We start from the raw sequence: 21,472 nt of genomic DNA on the forward strand, positions 1-21,472 counted from the left end.
GTGGACTTCGGTCCATCTCAGTATCTCTACTGCAAGATGGGATAGCTGTTGTGAAAAGGTTCCTCCCTGCTTGTTGATGTAAGCCACTACTGTGGTGTTGTCACTCATCACCACCACGGAGTGACCCGCTAGGGTTTGTTGGAACTGTTGAAGTGCCTGTCAATTATTAATATCATGTTGTGCAAAATTAGTCATTCATTTTAGTCATGCCTTTAGTAATTTGCTGTTAACCGTTTTCTTTTAGTAGTTTTCTAAGTTGGCGTTCCAAAATTATTTCGCTCACAGTCTCTTGTATTTATTTCTATATATTTTAATGATTTGATCCTTAATTAATTGCTAAATAGTATACACAAATTATAAGACATTATTCTTAGTTTATTTGAGATCAGTGAACGTTATTTTCTCTGATGATTTTAAATGTTATTGTTTGTAAAGTTTGTGGTTTTCGGAGAGGAAATTAAAGAGAAGAAGAAGGAGCCGCGTCTGATTCAACCCTTAAAAGTTACTGTCTATACCTTTAGTGATTCTAGTAATGTCCCCATAGTGGTCATTTGGTGCCCAGACCCGGGATTAGAACTATTAGTACCCGGTAAGAACTATCAGTAACTTTTTAGAAACTGCACCCAGTGATATAGTTAGAATGGAGCAGTTACATAGGGCAAAGGCAGCGGCTGAGGGCTGGGTGACTAGATTTAGTAACAGAATAGAGGACTTACTAGTACGAGACCCACCTCCTACCTCATGCGATTTAATAGAAGCTCTAGAAGAGATGGATAAAAGACTCTTTAAACTAGAAGAAGTGCAGGATAAATTAGAAATGCTACTAGAACCCGAGGAATTAGAAAATTACTTGGAACAAGCAGATCGTGCACGGCTTAGGGCTAGGCAGACTAGGCTGAGATGTGCAAATAGGCTTAAAGATATTTCGGCAGCAGGTATCAGTGATGACGACCGTGGAAGTTCTGCAAGTACAGCAGCCATTCATGCAAGGCTGCCAAAACTAGAATTACCAAGATTTGATGGCGAAATAACCCAATGACAGAGTTTCTGGGACCAGTTTTCGTCCCACGTAGACAACACAGAGTTACCAGTCATTAGTAAGTTGACCTACTTGTTATCCCTGTTAGACGGTCCTGCCAAGGATGTGGTGCAAGGCGTGCCACACACCAGTGCCAGCTATAGAACAGTTGTCGACTTACTCAAGGAAAGATTTAGCAAGTCTGTGTGCATTATTCATGCTCATGTCCAAGCTCTTCTTTCCCTTAAAGTACCTGTCAACCAAGGTAAGAGCTGCACAAAACAACTTTTGGAGACTTCGGGATGAAGTCATAAAGCGTACAAGAAGCTTAGATGCCCTTGGAGTAACAGGCAAGCAGTGTGAGGTTCTCCTAACCCCTATAATTGTGTCTCGGCTTCCAATGGAGTTGAGGCTACAATGGTCAAGAGAGTGTAGTGGCCATGAAAGTGATCTTGAATGGTTGTTAGAGTGGCTTAAAAGGGAAATAGAAGTGCTAGAAAGAAGTGAGATGTACAGAAAAAATATCCCAGCTTCTGGGCCTCATGGTAGAAATGAGGAAAGAAAGAATATTAATAGTAAAGATGGCAGAGATAATTTGTATACAACTTCTGCCTTACATGCTGTTTCTCAAAGTGAAGGTTCAAATTGTGTTTTTTGTATGAAGCTAAACCATAAATCTGAAAGGTGTCACAAGTTTTTAGCATTGGATGGGCAGCAGAGGTATGACAAGATAAGAGAATTAGGAGTTTGTTTTAAATGTTTGAATAAGGGCCATATTTCTAAAAATTGTAAGGTAAGGTGTACTAAGTGTCAAGGTGGCCATAATGTAGTTATGTGTGGCATTAAGGTGAATATGGCCCCCCAAACAAATGTAGAAAATGGTGATCACGTGGCACCTCCCTCAGCTAGTATGTTGTCAGGCCACTATAGTAATAAGACTGTATTACAAACGGCTAAGGTAAAGGTAATGAATAATAAGGGAGGTTTTGTCACTGCTAAATTGTTGTTCGATAGTGGTTGTGATCGCTCCTATGTTAGTAGTAAGTTTACAGAAATTTGTAAACCTGAATGGGTTACTAGGACTGAAGCCCCTTACAGTAGCTTTGGTGGGCATAGCTCTGGTAAGGATATAGAAAGTAATGTTTACAAGTTAAATGTCTTGGATAATAAAGGTAAAATTATTCCTATTTTTGCTGCAAGTATTCCAAAGATATGTAACCCCTTAGTTAGACCAGTAGTTCCAACCCACATCCTAGATGCTTTTAGTCATTTAGATTTAGCAGATGACTTTGATGATAGTTCTTCTTTAGAGATAGATATTCTTATAGGTTTGGATTACTACTGGAGCCTCATGAATCCTAAAGATGCTGTACAGGTGGGGAAAACTGTTGCCATGAGTTCAGTGTTTGGTTGGGTTTTATCGGGAAATGTTGGCAAGGGGTGTAATTTTACTAAGGTTGTAAGTACGTCTTCATTATCAGACTTTGTGTCCTCATCTCCCCAGCTCTTAAGTATATCAGGGGTATCCGATGCCGATATGTCATATTTTTGGGATTTAGAAACTATTGGTATTACTAGTAAGGAATGTAAAGAAGATATCAAGGAAAGTGTAGTTCAAGAGTTTGAAGATAAAATAGATTTTGTAAATGGCAGGTATGAAGTTCAGTTACCTTGGAAAAATAACAGCATTAAGGATTCACTGATGAGTAATGTAAATCAAGCAATGAAGATATTAAATAAGCTTTTGGTTAGATTTGAGAAAGATGGAGATTTAAAGGATGCGTATATGAAGGTTTTTGATGAATATGAGTCCTTGGGGATAATTGAGGAAATTCCCTCCGAGGACTTGGTGTCACAGGGACCCGTTTATTACATGCCTCATAGACCTGTCGTTAAATTAAATAGCAGCACTACAAAGATACGTCCAGTTTTTGATGCTTCTGCTAAGGGGCCTAATGGAATCTCGCTTAATGATTGCATGTTGACAGGTCCTTCTCTAAACCCAGATTTAGTAGGGATATTGATTAGATTTAGACGTTGGCCGTACGTGATCTCTGCTGATGTTGTTAAGGCCTTTTTACAAATTAATGTTCACAGTCAGGACAAAAATGTCCATAGATTTTTGATGCCAGGTAAAGATGGAGTAAGACATATGAGATTTAATAGAGTTGTTTGTGGCAACACCTCAAGCCCCTTTCTACTAAATGTTGTTGTTAAACACCATTTAAGCAATTACTCAGAATGTGAAGCTGTTCAAGATTTATAAAGAGATATGTACGTGGACAATTGGTTTAGCGGAGCTGATACTGTAGAAGAAGTAGCAACTAAATTTAAGACTGCATATGATATTATGGCTGATGCTAATATGTCCCTTGAAAAGGTTTCTTCCAATAGTGTAGTAATTGCTTCTAAATTTAAGGACAAAATGCAAATTTTGAGTGATGATGAAATTAATATGGTGCTAGGTCTTAAATGGTCAAACTATGATGATAAATTTTCTTATTTTGGTCTTCATCTGGGTCCTGATTTTGAAATTTCATATACAAAGAGAACTGTCTTGAGTTTGATAGCTAAGGTGTTTGATCCTTGTGGGTTTATCAGCCCCTTTATAATGTATGCAAAAATAATATTCCAGGTTATATGGAAGTTGGGTATTTCTTGGGATGACAAGTTGCCAGATGAATTAGAGAGAAAATTCAAGAAATGGATTGATAGTACTAGATACTTTAGTTCCCTAGCTATAAGATGTTATTTTACAAATGTACCTTGGAAGAGTATTGAACACATTGAAATACATGGATTTGGAGATGCCTCTGAGAAGGGATTTGGTGCATGTGTATACTTAAGGGTGTGTCTTGGAAATGATTGTCAATCTTCACTTGTCATGTCTAAAGCCAGAGTAGCACCAATTAAGAAACTTACCCTTCCTAAATTGGAATTAATGGGAGCCTTATTGTGTGCTAGATTGGTAAGATTTGTCGAAAGGGCTCTGGATTCTAAGATCAAACCTGGGATTGTATGTTGGACAGATTCCACTATAACTTTAGGATGGATAAGGAGTGATTCAGTGACAAGGGATGTGTTTGTTAACAACAGAGTTAGAGAGATTCAGCACTTGACACCTCCCAGTCACTGGCATCACTGTAGTGGGTCAAATAATCCTGCTGACTTGATGACTAGAGGGTTATTAGCGGAAAAGCTTATTGGAAATAACCTTTGGTTTAGTGGTCCTTGTAATTTGTCGGATCCTACATTTAGTATTCAGGACAGTGATAACTCCATTATTGTTAATGAGACTGTAAATTATGAATCTAAAGACCATCTAGTATGCTTAAGTGTCCAGACTGCAACTCCCATGTTTGATGTTGAAAAATACAATAATCTTAATAAGTCAATAAGAATTGTTGGGTATGTTCAAAGGTTTATGAGCAATTGTAAAGCAAAAGGTTCAGGGGTTGCTGTGAGTACTGGTGGTTTTACTACTGAAGAATTAGATAAGGCTAAAGCAAGGTTGATTTATGTAGTGCAAAGAGAAGCTTTCCCCAGTGAAATCCAAGCTTTGTCTGATCAAAGGTTGATTCCTAAAAATTCTAAATTAAGAAAACTGGATCCATTTATTGATGATAAAGGTATTGTGAGGATAAAGGATAGACTTCAGTTTTCTGACTTGAGTTATGAGTCAAAACACCCAATCATTCTTCCTAGAGGACATTTCTCCAAGCTTTTAGTACAGTTCCAACATAAGTTTCTAAAACATGCTGGTGTAAACAGCATTGTTTCATCATTAAGATCTAGTTTTCATGTAACTGGTGAAAGAAGAATGGCTAAGACTGTTGTACGGGAATGTCTAGATTGTTGCCGGCACGATAGCCGTCCTTGTAGTCAACCTGCTGCCCCATTGCCTGATTTGAGGGTTACTCCAGCACCTCCCTTTGCAGTTACAGGTATAGATTTTGCAGGGCCAGTATTTAGTGCTGATTATCCAGGAAAGAAATTATATATGTTGCTTTTTACTTGTGCTATAGTTAGAGCAGTGCATCTGGAACTCACGGAGTCCATGTCATTGGTCGATTTTATGCAGGCTTTACGGAAATTTGCTGCTCGTCGAAGTATTCCGAGCGTAATTTATTCCGATAATGCCAAAACCTTTGTCGCAGCCTCCTCGGAAGTGCAGAAGGTATTTGGACACTTAGCACCTAAATGGAGGTTTAACGTACCAAGATCACCATGGTGGGGAGGTTGGTTTGAGAGACTTGTGGGGTCGGTTAAAGTAGCTTTGAAAAAGACTTTGGGAATTAGATATGTAAGAAAGAAGGAATTAGAGACTATTGTAGAAATTGAGGCATGCATAAACTCTCGACCTCTGACCTTTGTGAGTGATGAGCCAGACTTTGAACATTATCTTACCCCTTCTCATTTTATTCTTGGTAGGAATATATCTTTTAAACCCCCTGTTGACATTGAACCATATGTTGTAACTCCAGATGATCTACGTGATAGAGAAGAAATTGTAAATAAAAGGTTGGAACAGTTTTGAAGTGTGTGGAGGAAAGATTACATAGCAAATCTACCCCCTGTAGTTAAGGGGTTTAACCAAAAATGTAGATTGAATGTTGGTAGCACTGTGCTTGTTAAAGAAGATCATATGCCCAGATTACAGTGGCCTATTGGAGTTATTGTAAATGTATACCCTGGAAGGGATGGGTTGATTCGCAGTGTTGATGTAAAAACTAGGAAAGGTATTGTTAACAGATCAATACAAAGACTTCATGATTTGGAGATCAATGCTCACTTGAACCCTGGTTTAAATAATCTTTCTGTGGAAGTCCCTGAACATGTAAATGATAATTCTGAAATGAATATTGATGTGATAGATGATAAGATAGCTGAACAGAATCCTAATGGAAATACTGTTGTTGATGGTAACATGTATTCTAAGAAGGGTCGCCAAATTAAAAGACCTCACAAATTAGATTTGTAAATGACTTGTTTGAAGAATTTGAGTTGTATTGCGACTTCAGTTGATGGTACAGTATGTTATAACTTACAGGCTTGTTATTGTTCCTATGTTAGGATGGGTTGTCCAAATAAATATCCAGACACCCACTCATGTCCTTAGTGTGAAACTTGTTAAGATAAGTGCCTTCGCCCTTATGGTGGGGAGAATGTCAAATATTAATATCATGTTGTGCAAAATTAGTCATTCATTTTAGTCATGCCTTTAGTAATTTGCTGTTAACCATTTTCTTTTAGTAGTTTTCTAAGTTGGCGTTCCAAAATTATTTCGCTCACAGTCTCTTGTATTTATTTCTATATATTTTAATGATTTGATCCTGAATTAATTGCTAAATAGTATACACAAATTATAAGACATTATTCTTAGTTTATTTGAGATCAGTGAACGTTATTTTCTCTGATGATTTTAAATGTTATTGTTTGTAAAGTTTGTGGTTTTCGGAGAGGAAATTAAAGAGAAGAAGAAGGAGCCGCGTCTGATTCAACCCTTAAAAGTTACTGTCTATACCTTTAGTGATTCTAGTGATGTCCCCATAGTGGTCAGTGCCCGATATACGGCCTTCATCTCTAGCAGATTTATGTGGAGCCACTTTTCTGATTCTGACCATAGGCCTGGTCTCCTGTGGTTCAGAACGTGGGCCCCCACCCTTATTTTGAAGCGTCCGAGAACAGCATCAAATCTGGGGGGAGGACGAGAAGATCCACTCCCTTTCGGAGGTTTTCGTCGGTCACCCACCACTGAAGGTCCATCCGTTCCGCAGGACCCAAAGGGACCAGAATGTCTGGGGAATCGTGGCCTTGATTCCACCGAGACTTGAGCCGCCATTGCAGGGATCTCATCCTGAGGCGGCCGTTCGGAACTAGATGGGCTAAGGAGGAAAGGTGACCTAGGAGACGTAACCAAGATTGGGCTGGAAGCTCTTCTCGTCTGAAGAAAGGATCTGCGACCATCCTCAGCCTTGCTATCCTGTCGTCTGATGGAAAAGCTTTGTGGAGATTGATGTCCAATATCATGCCTAGATATACCAGTCGTTGAGATGGAAGCAGAGAAGACTTCTCGAGATTTACCATGATCCCTAGATCTTAGCAAATTCCCAGAAGCTTGTCTCTGTGTCGAAGAGGGGTCGATTCCGAGTCTGCCAGGATCAGCCAGTCGTCCAGACAACGGAGGAGACGGATGCCGATCCTGTGTGCCCACGAAAAGATCAGGGTGAACACTCTGGTGAATACCTGTGGTGCTGTGGAGAGACCGAAACACAGCACTTTGAACTGGTAGATCTTGCTGTCTAGGCTGAATCTGAAGTACTTCCTGGAAGACGGATGGATTGGGATCTGGAAGTACGTGTCCTTCAGATCCAGTGTACACATGAAGTCTGTCAGTGTCTGCTGTCTCCATGCTAAACAGAGTTTGTTTGACAAACTTGTTCAGAGCTGAGAGGTCGATGACTGGTCTCCAGCCTCCAGACGCCTTCTTTACAAGAAAGAGTCGACTGAAGAAGCCTGGGGAGCCGTCGAGGACCTCCTGGAGAGCATCCTTCTTCAGCATGGTCTCGACTTCTGCCCGTAGGGCTAGCCCCTTTGCCGATCCCATGGCATAGGAGCCCAACGACACTGGATTCGCTGTCACGGGAGGAAGAGATGTTATGAACGGGATGCGATATCCCTCACTGATCACGGAGATCGCCCAGGAATCAGCCTCGAGTTGCTGCCACCTGAATGCGCGCAGGTGATCTTCTGCGAACAGGCTCGTGGGCGCGTGGGCGTGCTGGAGAATGATGGCGCGCAGACGCGCCGGAGATCGCTGGCGTGCAGGTGCGCGATCTGGAGAAGACAGATGGGGCACAGGATCAGCAGGCTTAGAAGCACAAGAAGGAGACTGCTCGTGGGCGCGTAGTATCTCGTCCACCTCTGGAAGTGTGCACGGTAGGAGCTGGAACCTGTGTGCACGAAGATGACCGAGCGCGATGGCGCGTAGGCGAGGGTTGACGAGAGGGCGCGTTCCAAGGGTGCTCAGGTGAACGCTGGCGAGAAGGAGAAGGATGAGGCTTCCTTCCTACGCCCAGATCCGAAGATCGTGGGTGCGCGGGCGAGCGATGGCGCATAGTTACGCGCTAGCGCGCAGGGGAATTTCGCTGGCGAGCTGGAGATCGTGGGTGCGTAGGGTGCATATCAGGATCAGGGCGTGCAGATGAGCGCTGGCGAGGAGTAGATCGCTGGCATACAGGAGAGCGCTTGAGAGTAGGAGAGCACTGGCGAGCAGGAGATCAATGGCGAGCAGGAGAGCACTGACATGTCAACTCTGCCATAGGAGATCGCTGGCGCGTTGTTTCCGGCACAGGATGACACTCAGCAACAGCAGGAACAGGAAAAGGCTTGAGAACGTGGCCGCACAGTTAAACCCTGGCACTTAAGGGTCTTGCTCACAGTGTGAGACAGGCCCTTTTGCCCTGAAGGGACCGGTACCCGTTTGATAACGGGGTGCGAGGGCGCCCACTGCCCATCAGCTGCCACGAACGGTGAAGGAGTGTCAGCAGGTCTGGCAGGCGTAGGAGATCGGGAACGATCTGCAGAGAGGTTCAGAGATGCGGCTGCAACAGTCGACTCACGACAAGGAGGATCCTCTGCGGGGGACGGCGAGGGCGAGGAGCCGAAGAGGCGCCTCCTAACTCCCTTGTCGGGAGAAGGAATACCTCTACGGCGAAGAGGAGGGCGAGCCTTGCGACGGATACGTCCTCTGGGAGCAGGAACACCATCGTCGGTCCTCCGAAGAGGAGTCTCAGTCAGTGAACTCCCCCGAGGGGGAGAATCACCTGCAGGAGAGACCGTTGGACTCAGCTCCTCCCTTGAAGGATGTTCGGAGGGGGGAACTGAGCCTTCAGCAACATCAGCACCCAAGGCAGGGGTTTGACCCGACCCGTCGGAAGCCTCTGCCACAACAACGTCGACGATAGACAGACGGTCAACCTCCGCTATCACCGGCGACTGTTTGACAGCTGCGCCAAACTGGATCAAGTCAAACAGGGCTTCCCTGGAGGGAGAACCCTTAAGCCCCAAGGAAGCCCAAAGCTGTAATAAATCATCATTATAAACAGAAGCAAAAATAGATAAATCCTCCCCAGGAGGAGGAGGAGGAGCTGCCTCCCTATGGGAGGAAACTCCCTCTCCCGAACCCCGAGGTCGGTCAACAAAAGAACGGCCTACGCTACCACTTGACGGCCTCTCACGAGAGACCGATCGAGCGGGAGCTTCGGAGGAAGTTCGGGCAACGGAAGAAATGTCCTTGGAATTTTCCATCTTCAAGGAAACCCTTGAAGGAGAAAGATCCCGCTTAGACTTCTTCTTCCGTCGCCGGGAAAACCTCTCCCACTGGGAGGTAGACCACTCCCTGCACACTTTATCATCATCACACCGTTGACCTCTGCAGAACGGACACAAGGTGTGAGGGTGCGTCTCAACCGCCGACATATAAGCCCCACAAGGTTGGTAGGGTAAACCAGGGCATTTCCGCATGATAAAGAGAGAGGCCAACATCCAAACACACAAACTGAAAGAGAAAGCAAAAAACATTAAGGCTGTCAATGCGAGGGTGAGAGCAGACACGTCTGACCATCACCCGAGCCAAAAGTGAAGTGAATCAGTTCACCGGTGTGTGAGGGGAGAGGTGTAGCTAGCTACCCTTCCCCTAACCCCCGCCAACTAGCGAGGGGGTAGTTAACCCTCGTTAAAAATCTAATGGCTCGTCATTTCAGCTATGCCGAAAGTCATAACCTATTTAAATAGCGTGGTTTGTATTTCGGTTACGGAACAAATAGAGGGTTGGGCATGAACGTAAAGAGAGTTCTATATGAGAAAGTGATTGTACCAACTGTGATGTATGGATTGGAGTTGTGGGGAATGAAAGCGATGGAGAGACAGAAATTGAATGTGTTTTGAGATGAAGTGTCTAAGGAGTATGGCTGGTGTGTATCGAGTAGATAGGGTTAGGAACGAAGTGGTGAGGGTGAGAACGGGTGTAAGAAATGAGTTAGCGGCTAGAGTGGATATGAATGTGTTGAGGTGGTTTGGCCATGTTGAAAGAATGGAAAATGGATGTCTGCTAAAGAAGGTGATGAATGCAAGAGTTGATGGGAGAAGTACAAGAGGAAGGCCAAGGTTTGGGTGGATGGATGAAGTGAAGAAAGCTCTGGGTGATAGGAGGATAGATGTAAGAGAGGCAAGAGAGCGTGCTAGAAATAGGAATGAATGGCGAGCAATTGTGATGCAGTTCTGGTAGGCTCTGCTGCTTCCTCCGGTGCCTTAGATGACTGCAACCTAGCAGTACCAGTTGAACTCGGTTGAGTCCCTTGTCAGGCTGGGAGGAATGTAGAGAGTAGAGGTCCCCTTTTGATGGATGATCTGATCTGAAATGAAAAAGATATTTCTATTAATTCATCATCTAAGGATATATAAATTTGCATAATTAAAAATAAATGAACAAAGATTAATTTCAACATTTAAAATTGATCTTAGGCAAAACAGAATGTCTAAATACCCAGAAAAAATTAGAATTGTTTATTTAGTTTCATGTCGCTACTATAAAGGTATGGTCAAAGGACCAGTATACGAAGAACTGAAAAGAGGAGACAGGTCAAGTCAAAGAAGCTAGACAGCTTAGGTAGAAAGAAACTGGAAGGTCAACATGGATTGTGAATGGAGAAAGCAATGGAACAATTACAAATACATGAAGCTGAGTACACAATTACTGTATTATGTCTCATACCATTATTAAGCGTTAAATGTCTGTATCTGTGTATCAAAATGTGATACAGTACATAGAGACAGAAAATGTCCATATTAGCTATACTTTGGGTTATCATTTGCATCAATAGGCATAGGAGGAGATGATGTATATTGAAGACTAATCTATGCAAGACTTCTAAAAAAAACACTACAAATACATTTGCATGATTAAAAAACTTGTTTTTTTAAATGTTCAATAAACACCAGTACTACATTCATTAGTTATAAAAAATTCTGTACCAAAAAAAAGCAACAATTTTTCATCCTTAATTATTTATCATTAATTTGATTTATTCATTCATTTCATATGACAGAATTATATGAAATCTGGCAGAAATTGTACAAGGCAAGTGACATTAGAGAGAGAATATTTAGCATTAATTAGAAAATGGAAAAATCAGAAGAAAACATACACTAGTTTAAACAGATTGAATTATTTCAATACTTAATAAGCTTTCATGTTCTAAACCCCTCTGAAGTATAAGAAATCTTGGGGAAATTGCACAAGTCTACATTAGAGACAATTACTTGGCATCCTGCCTAGTATCGGGCAAACACAAACTAATCTAAATAGAATGAATTATTTCAATACTTAACTGGCTTACATGTGCTAAACCCCTCAGCATTTTAACCTTGGAGTTCAGCATCATGATAAAACTATTATGCAAATACCATTTATGGACCCAGCAGGAAAATCCAAAGGCCATACATAATAATGACATCATACAATCCTGTTTACAACGATTGCAATATAAGCCAAACAAGACCAAAGTCAAAGGGATACTGGTGCTACTGGCTTAATAGGTAAAAAAGAAAGTTTAGAGGTGAAGGGTAGCTTGACTTGAGTTACTTTAAGTGATTGATGACACTGGAAAAGCGTATGCACTATTTACCTAAAACAGACCTTGAAACTGAGCATCATAACCATAAAATGTACAGCAAACACTTTGACAAGATGCGAAGGCACTCATAACTACTTTTGACTTTATCAAAAACACGACAGAAGAAGATAAGGACCCATATAATAGGTGAATGCTAAGCTGATCATTCACTAACCTTTTAGAGAGTATTGAGCGAACAAATCCCCTTTAAAAATTTGCATCTCTACCCTAATTCTTTTAGCTTAATATTGCCTGAGATTAACAATTTAGTACATTTACCTTCTGGATACTTTCCAGAGAGAATCCTTTTGTATGGTACAGCATTTTCTAGATACCATAGAACTTGCACTCTACTTTCTTCAGCTAATGCTATCCATTAACTAGATCCTTTGAACCCTTAGAATGTTCCCATTATCCTGAATATCAACATCTACAACCATTGCATAACACACACAAGCCTATTAGGTTATAAACCTCAACTATGTTACTCAGTAAGAGTACGAATGGAGAAATACCTTACGATCAGTAAAAACATTAAATATTTCCTGCAAATTTGAACTTCTGGAGATTATTCCACAATCTGGTTACAGCTGGAATAAAACTTCCTGAATAGTATTGAACCTTAAGATGGAAAAGGCAAGACTATTGGAACTAGCTGCATACCAAGTACTACATACAGCATGGTACAGTCGGCAAAGATCTGAAGTGAATGATAAGTATGATGTATTATTGGGGCATAAATTTCTGAATACAGACAGAATGATATTGCATAAAGTATAGGAAATTATTGAAGTAAGGCTGGGCGAGTATATAAGCACTTACTGCACTTGCAAGTTAAGAATAGGAATCTTAAAAGAAAATTAGTTATATGAAGCTTAAGCATATGCTATACAGAATATGAAATAAACAGGACACAATCATTGCATGGCAAGTAAGAAGCAGGTGGTGTAGGAATCTGGGTATAAAAGGGAATAATCAAGATGTTTTATGTAGACGAGGCTAAAGTAGATTATAAAACGAAGCTTATGGCGCTAGAATCGGACTGAATGATAAATGTGGAAGACCAAAGAGGGCTGTTACAGGTGACTGTGGACGTGCCAAGGAAAAGATGAAGGAGAAGTATACAGGAAGGTGATAGGTAAGGGAGGACTAGTACTGTAATACTTGTGAATGTTTATGTTTCGGGTGATCATTTAATGCCCCGTTAATTTTGACAATGAAAATGGTAATATAAGAAGTTGAGAAAATTAATTTGAGTCATAATTTGAATAAAAATGAGAAGCAGAATGTATAAAGAATGTTGTTGATAAGACGATCACGAAGTAGAATGTGTATACTATGTTGTTGGAAAGATTATCGTGAAGTAGAATGTAAACAGTGCATTGCTGGAAAGACAAAAGTATGTAGTAGAATGTATATAGTATATGGTGTGTCATTAGAAAGACAATCGCTTAGTCTGAAAGATGATTTAGGGATGTTAAGGCTGGTAGTTTAAAACAGCTTTGAGTGAAAAAACTACTATCGTATCTATCAGAGACCATGTCATTTTCCAAAGCAGTATTGTCAACACTAATAAAAAAGGGGTGCGTTTACACCAGGTCATAGTCCATGATATAATATAGTCTAATTGTACCTGTGTGACAAACAGATGGAAGTTTTTGATGCGTATTGATTAAAGAGAGGTGAATGAAGGCGACTGTGAAAGACAGGTTTCAAACGTATATTGTATTAGTACAGTATTTATATATAGTGTGCACAGGATGAAAGTGTTTATGAAGTTCGATTCAGTTCATGGCTATTATCAAAAGCCAGTTTGTGCACAACCCAATGAAAATATTTACCTATAATGGTGCAGAGTTTTTGGGAAAATCATTTGAGAATATGTTGCAAGAATGCATACTCCAGCATGTCAACAATTCCTTATAATCCAAGAGCAAATGGGTTGGCTAAACCTCAGTTCAATTTGCAGTGAATGTTTTTTATATTGATCAGGCTTACATAAGTCTTCCTTCATAGTTTACAAATGAGATCTATATAAATATTAGATATCAAGATATTTGATATTCTACATTCACTACTTCTCCTATAGTTTATTTCTTTATTTCCTTTCCTCACTGGGATATTTTTCCTGTTGGGGACCTTGTGCTTATAGCATCATGCTTTTCTAACCAAGGTTGTAGCTTTGCTAGTAATAATAATAACGAACATAGAGAGAATATAGAGTGAAATATTGCAATGAATGGACAAGAATGAATGAAATGAATGGGACTTGTATACAAAAGGTCCACAACTTACAACCATTTAACTTACAACTATTCAGATACGAACACAAATCCGTCTGAAATAAATGTCAGATGATGTGTCAAGAGTTTTTATACTGTAATAAGATCAAGAAATAACGTAATAAAAACATTTCCAATCCTGGTATTTATTGAAGGGCATGAAGCAGCCAGGAATCTGCCAGAAAGCTATCAGCCACTGGGCATTTCCCCTCCAAAGGGTCTGTAAAGGAGACAGGACAAGGCATTCCTGTGGTGACTTAACGCTCAAACAGTAACAGACAGGCACCCTGTATCTGAAGTTGCTGACATGACTTTTGTAGCTGGAAATTATAGGCATGGGAGTCAGGTTAAGCCTACTCTAGGCCAAAATCTAACAACATTTGAATTACAAACAGCTGCTTGGAACCTATTAAGTCTGTAAGTTGAGGAACTTTCTGTATTTGTAAAGCTTTGGAGGATGCGAAATCACCAGGGATCAACGATAGCAAGACGGGCGTTAGGGAGATTTGGTGGCGTTTGAATCCGGATAAAACATAATGAAGAATGAAGCTATGATTGTGGTGGATGGACCTAAAGTAGATTATAAAGTGAAGAGTGTGGCACATGTACTGTATTTGATGGAGTGATATATGTGAAGTTAAAAGTGATTATGGATAGTCCTAAGAAAAGAAGGAAAAGTATATAAGTAGAAAGATGAGTTGAGCATATTGAGTACATTTGTGAATGTTGGTGATAAAAGGTGTGTTTTGGGCTATCATTTAATGAGTAGTGGAACCCTGCCTGCAACAAGATTGGGAACATAAAAAGGAGAAAAAAAAAATGAATCATAATTTGAATGAAAACAATAAGTAGAATGTGTATAGCACGTTGTGAGAAACCAGATTTGAGAGACGGAAATATGAACAGAATCAAAAATAGTTTTGGGCAAGGTGAAGCGACGAGTAGGAGTACAACACAGCCGGACTCAACCAGCCTAAGTGAAAAGCGGTGATACGCTAGACTAGCAGAGAAATATCCCCCTATATTCTACCTTGTGTTGAATCATACGACCATCTCATTTCACACTGAATGCAATGTCTTATTTAATGACACAGTTAGATTAGTTACCCAGCGTCTAACAGTGATAAGCTCGTCACCAAAAACATGAGCCCGCTGTGGACAGCATGAAGATGACTTACAAAATACAGGTACTATAATTATCATTATTACTAGCTAAGCTACAACCCTTCTTGGATAAGCAGGATGCTATAAGCCCAAGGGCTCCAACAGGAAAAATATCCCAGCGAGGAAGAGAAATAAGGAAATAAACAAACTATATGAAAACAGTAACAATATTAAAACATATATTTCATATAAAAACTATAAAAAGAGACTTATGTCAGCCTGTTCAACAAAAACATTTGCTGCAAATTTGAACTTTTGAAGTTCTACTGATTCAACTCCCCAATTAGGAAGATCATTCCACAACTTGGTCACAGCTGGAATAAAAATTCTACAATACTATGTAGTACTGAGCCTTATGATGGAGAAGGCATGACTATTAGAATCAACTGCATACCTAGTGTTACGAACAGGATGGTACGGTCTGGGAATATCCGAGTGTAAAAAATAGTCTGAATTATGAAAAATCTTATGCAACTTGCATAAACTAATTGAATGATGGTACCAGAGATTAATATCTAGATCAGGAATAAGAAATCTAATAGACCGTAAATTCCTGTTCGACAAATTAAGATGGGAATCAGCAGCCAACGACCAGACAGGAGAACAATACTCAAAACATGGTAGAATAAAAGAAATAAAACACATCTTCAGAATAGATTGATCATTGAAAATCTTACAAACAAGACTGCCTTCCGTTGCCTTTCAGCAAATGAAAAAGACATTACATTTTAGAACAGCATTGATGAGATGTACAAGACGGAATTCCTAGTTGATATGGGCATGTGGACATTTCATCAGTAGTGAACTCATCTTCGCACTACTCAACAGATTTTCTGATAATAAAAGACATGCTGGTACGGTAGATGTGTCGAGGCAGCAACTCGTTCAGAGAAATACCCCTGTAGCTCCCATCCCTCCAAGGGCAGCAAAAAGCTCCCTGCAGGAACCACAAATATCTTAGCTCCTTCAGGATTTTCCCAAAGTATTCAAGGACAACCGCCAGCAGGAACCCACGGCTCTATCAAAACCCACACCAAGTCATATTGTTACAGAAGGACCCCCAGTTGAAGCAGGCTTCAGATGGCTGGGTCCAGACAAACTAGCCAGAAGGGCAATTATTCAAGGGCATGGAGCAGCCAGAAATCTGCCAGAAAGCTATCAGCCACTGGGCATCTCCCCTCCACAGGGTCTGTAAAGAAGACAGCACAAGGCATCCCTGCGGTGACTTAATGCTCAAACAGTAACAGACAGGTACCCTGTATCTGAAGTTGCTGATATAACTTACCAGCTCAAACGGCAAGAATATCCTTGAATGTCAATCTCCTAAAAGGGTACAGTACAGTATTACCAAGTCCCGGATGCAAAATAGGATGTAGAAAAGATGGCAATCATCACACCAACAGGGACATACATTTAATCACAGCTGTTTTGGCCTTCAAAATAAGCTATAAAAAATTTGGAAACCATTTGTATTTTTCCTAACTATAAAAACCTTGAGCTCTTTACAATGGATATTATTTTGGACAATGGGAAGGAAATAGACAAAAGACTTTCAGACTTAACCTAACCATTGCCCTATTCACTTTTACAGGGATGTAACAAACACTTATATCACAAATTTTAAGTAATTTGTATTTTTCCTAACAGTACTTACCTGGAACTATTTTCTTATGAGAGTCTGGGATCTCTCAACCAAGAATTTTGCGTAGTTGCCCCTCTCTCCGCTTAGTCAGTAAGATTCTGGTTGCCTCTCTCTCTCGCTATACAATTGTCTCCTGTAAAAAAGAAAAGTATTTCAGGAATAGCAATGGTATAAGCAATAACATAGGCTAATTGACCAAACAAGTAAGACAATAAAAAGCAGCTTACGGAAGTACTATTAAGTTTAACACATACATTCTAAGAGTGCTGGATATACTAGTTTAAAAGGTTATTTTAATCAACAGCATAAGATTTTTTTATTATAGCGTATTCAGGGAATTCAAATAAATGTTATCCGCTTAATATACAAAAGTGGGTGCAACTTGCAAAAAGCTATTCCAGCAGATATTGAAAGAATTATCAGCCATTTATCTCTCTCCATTGTAGTGTTTATATACCTAAATAGTATTGTAATGTATATTAAATCCTTCATGTGATGATTATTCATTGAAAATAGAAAACTTTCCGACTATAAGCTTCACAACTAGTATATTTTGCAATTCTAACATGTTTTCTGAGTCACTTAAAACAATCTAGAACTGCATTTGAAGGACTTGTAACCATAGTACAGTAAACATTTAAGAGTGGGCAATTGTAACATTGTAGTAGCTACTACAAAATGTGAAAATAAACTACTGAACACAGTTTTATCATCTTAAAATCACAATGATAGCGGCCACCTGTATGTACGATGACTTTCTTAGAATACGGCAGTGTAAGGGCAATCGCAGAGGGATGTTAGCCCCCATTAGGCAAGTAAAGACATGGCTTGTAGGTTAGGTTAGGGGGGGGGGTTAGGTTAACTGGTTAGGTTAGGTTAGGGGGGGAGTAAGTTAACTGGTGTCCATTTTCTTATACACACGGGAGGAACTGGCCGCTAATATACAAAGGCCCCAAAATTCTGTTTTTGACACGAAATTACCGAGCTACCCCCTGACCTAATATTACCACATCTTGTTCCAAAACTTCTAACAAGGGCTGTGTCTCGGAGAGAGAGAGAGAGAGAGAGAGAGAGAGAGAGAGAGAGAGAGAGAGAGAGAGAGAGAGAGAGAGAGAGAGAGAGAGAGAGAGAGAGTTGTGTCTTGCCTAGTCTGTCTTAGTAGGGTCATTAACTATACTGCCCCTGACTTGTCACAGGAAAAGGGTAGTTCCAAACCAACGTACATTAGGCTTCCTTCGATAGACAGTCTGGCATCCATAGGAGGGATTAAATAAGCAAATAAAACTCTTAATATCCGAGCCTTTTCTGAATCTAATGAACTTTATCTTTACAAGTAAAATGAAGACCACAGCCTAACTGTTGCAAACCAAATGAAATAAAAGAAAAAGTTGATTTCATACGTCATCCAGATAAGTGTTATAATTCAACTAATATATAGGCTAATAATAAAAGCAATACACATCTATTCAAGCTTCCTATATAGACAAATATACATCGTTTACTACAGCCAAGTGGGACAGAATATGCCACCTCTAAGAGTCTAGCATAAGATAAGTCAATACTGGGTCAATAGGGTATATTTGCGAAACGAAAAATCCTATATATCAAACAAGTAAATCCTTTCTTTCTAATAACTATTAAAGATAATGTATTTAAATGAGAAATTGCATATCTAAATATATAAAACTTCTTACCAATACTTAGGCGTGTAACGTGTTTACATCTGGCCGAGTTCTTGTGCTGCAGACGACACAACTTCACAAGTTTCGGAACTTGTAAGTTTACTTTAATTTTAATAAAACTTTTTATTAATACAAATTATATTTCTTTTAAATGATAAAAAAATTATATATACAATAACTATTTAATTTCCTGTATTATCTATCAGTTTTCTTAAGAATAATATTCGAAATAATGAAAAATTTTGACTTTAAAACTACAAACGTAAACATTGCTTGTGGTCTGAAAGTGTCTTAATCATGGTAACCTAACCTGGCATTATTGAAGCATTTCTATCTATAAGTAAATAAGTACTTATAACTACTTATAAGTACTATGTTCGCGAGCATTTAACAATTAAGTAATTAAGTAAATATTGGGAAAAGCCAGGATTAATTAACTTTCAGAGGTTAAAGTATCGACTGAACTACTAAATGCCTTTTTGTTCGCTAGGAATATATGCTACAATATACGTCCTCGATCTATGAATCACACAAATTTCTGCCTAAAATACAAATTATTACTTAAGTAAATTGATTTATATAAACGTTACAATTGGGGGATATCTAAGTGCATTAAAATATAGACCATTGATAACGTATATAAGCTTGGGAGATCAGTTACAAATTATATATATATATATATATATATATATATATATATTATATATATATATATATATATATATATATTCATCCCATTCGAATAATGAATAATGATGACTTATGAATGTAATACTTAATGATTAGTTGTGTGGTGGCTTCTTATTATTTACACCCAAGTGACAGAAACGACCACAAGTTCAGTGATGAGAGATATATACATCTTTTAGGCTTTGAAAAAATCCATAAAGTCAGTTTGGTTTGCACTGAAAATGATCTATTTTTTTCAAAAGTATTGGACCATCTTAAGTATACTACCCATGGAGCACTAGGCTTATGTGTGTGTGTGTGTGTGTTTTACACCTAAAAGCTATGAAAAGAATAACGTGAATAACAAAGAAAAAAAAACACAGCATCGTGTATACGATCCCTATCCAATATATGCTTTTCTAACTTCTAAGAAAAATAAATGGACATGGGCAGGACATATAATGAGAATGACAGACAATAGATGGATATTAAGAATAACAGAATGGGTCCCCAGAGATTGCACAGGAAGGAGGGGAAGGGAGAGAAGACAATGGATTGACGAGCTAAGAAAATTTGCTAATATGATATAGTAAGACCATTAACAGATGGGAGGGGAAGGACATGCCTTAGGCATTTGTCATGTAGTGGAATATATATATATATATATATATATATATATATATATATATATATATATATATATATATATATATATATATATATAAATAGAGAGAGAGAGAGAGAGAGAGAGAGAGAGAGAGAGAGAGAGAGAGAGAGAGAGAGAGGTTGAAATCATAAGACAGAGAGAGAGAGGTTGAAATCATAGGACTAGACTCGAGGTGGACATGAATTTCAACTCTCTCTCTCTCTCTCTCTCTCTCTCTCTCTCTCTCTCTCTCTCTCTCGTGAATAATTAAAGTTTTATGGTGATTTATGGCGAAATATGATTCTGACGGGGTCCTACAACTGTAAGTAGGGAGACCACAAGAATTTCTAATTAAAAGGTTTGACAAGACGAAGTCACTGAACCATATTACACATGATTGGTTCAAGCCCCCTCTCCACCCAAGCTAGGACCAAGGGAGGCCAGAAAATGACTGCTGATGGATCAGCAGGTAGACCTATAGGCGCCCCTGAACCTCACCCCCTTCTTAGCTCACAAGGAGAGGTTGCAGTGACCATAGGAACTAACGAGTTTAAGCAGGACTTGAATCCCAGTGTGACATTCACCAGGCAAGGTATAATTTGGCTATTCCATTAAAGGACGTACATTGGATAATAATAATAATAATAATAATAAACCTTTCCCTCATCTTCCTTCTCTTCAAAAGCCATTAACAGACGTGTGCTACACCTCCCCCTCCGGAACCCAGCCAACATCCCAAAATAGCTCAATCACCCCCCCCCCCCCCCCTTTCCGAAACCGAGCACGATTCAGGTATCAGAAAAGACGGGGAAATTCTCGAAGAAAAAGATAGGGGATGATGGATATTTTTATATTATTGTGTGTGTGTAAAACCTTTATTTCAGCAAAAGACATACAGAGTAATAATATTAATAATAAAGATAATAATATTAATAATTACAATAAGAATAGTGATAATATTAATAAGAATAGTAATAATAATAACAATAAAGATAATGATATTAATCATCATAATAAGAATAATAATAATTGATGATGGAGTAATAATAATAATAGTAATAATAATAGTAAAGATAATGATATTAATAATAACGAAAATAAGATTAATAATAATAATAATAATAATAATAGTAATGATGATAAATAATAATAATAATAATAATAACGACAACAACAACAATAATAATATTTTTTAGAAAATACATTCGTCTATCAAGAAACAAGTTTTCATGACCCTCTACAGAAGAATAAAGAGATTAATGCTTTCAAGACGAAACTAAAGACTTTTTTGTTCTCTAAATGATTCGATAATGTGGATTTGACCATTAATATGGAATACGCTGTGATATTCTAAGTATCTAAGATTGTATACGACAAACAGATCTTACAGGTCTGTAATATGCAGGGTTCCCCTGTGTTATAGGAACATCAAAAGTCCTTAAATTTTATGAATATACGACAGAATATTAGAAAGAGAGAGAGAGAGAGAGAGAGAGAGAGAGAGAGAGAGAGAGAGAGAGAGAGAGAGAGAGAGAGAGAGAAATTCTATATAAATACAAATCTATAAATATTTCCTCTAATAGAACCTGCTATGTATTTGTACTTTTCAATCAATATGGTATTAAATCTTAATCAAAATAGTTTACTGATGACTATCCTTAGTAATTATATAACCTCCCACAATTAATAACTA

The 21,472-nt window shown here is 39.0% G+C and overlaps 2 protein-coding genes across 2 annotated transcripts; both read left to right on the forward strand.

Moving 5' to 3' along the window:
* Positions 1-1,142: 1,142 nt before the first annotated feature.
* Positions 1,143-3,284, forward strand: LOC137637199 (uncharacterized). Its single transcript, XM_068369464.1, has one exon. It carries the CDS (start codon positions 1,143-1,145, stop codon positions 3,282-3,284), a length of 2,142 nt encoding a protein of 713 aa, XP_068225565.1.
* A 6-nt stretch (positions 3,285-3,290) lies between these two features.
* LOC137637200 (uncharacterized) lies at positions 3,291-5,555 on the forward strand. Its single transcript, XM_068369465.1, has one exon. The coding sequence runs from the start codon at positions 3,291-3,293 to the stop codon at positions 5,553-5,555; it is 2,265 nt and encodes a 754-aa protein (XP_068225566.1).
* The last annotated feature ends 15,917 nt before the right edge of the window (positions 5,556-21,472 follow it).

Source organism: Palaemon carinicauda, unplaced genomic scaffold, assembly GCF_036898095.1.
Source record: "Palaemon carinicauda isolate YSFRI2023 unplaced genomic scaffold, ASM3689809v2 scaffold579, whole genome shotgun sequence".
In the NCBI taxonomy this organism is placed as follows: domain Eukaryota; kingdom Metazoa; phylum Arthropoda; class Malacostraca; order Decapoda; family Palaemonidae; genus Palaemon; species Palaemon carinicauda.

Coding starts and splice junctions, on each gene's coding strand:
- LOC137637199 (XM_068369464.1), top strand. CDS start 1,143: ATGTGGTGCAAGGCGTGCCACACACCAGTGCCAGCTATAGAACAGTTG.
- LOC137637200 (XM_068369465.1), top strand. CDS start 3,291: ATGTACGTGGACAATTGGTTTAGCGGAGCTGATACTGTAGAAGAAGTA.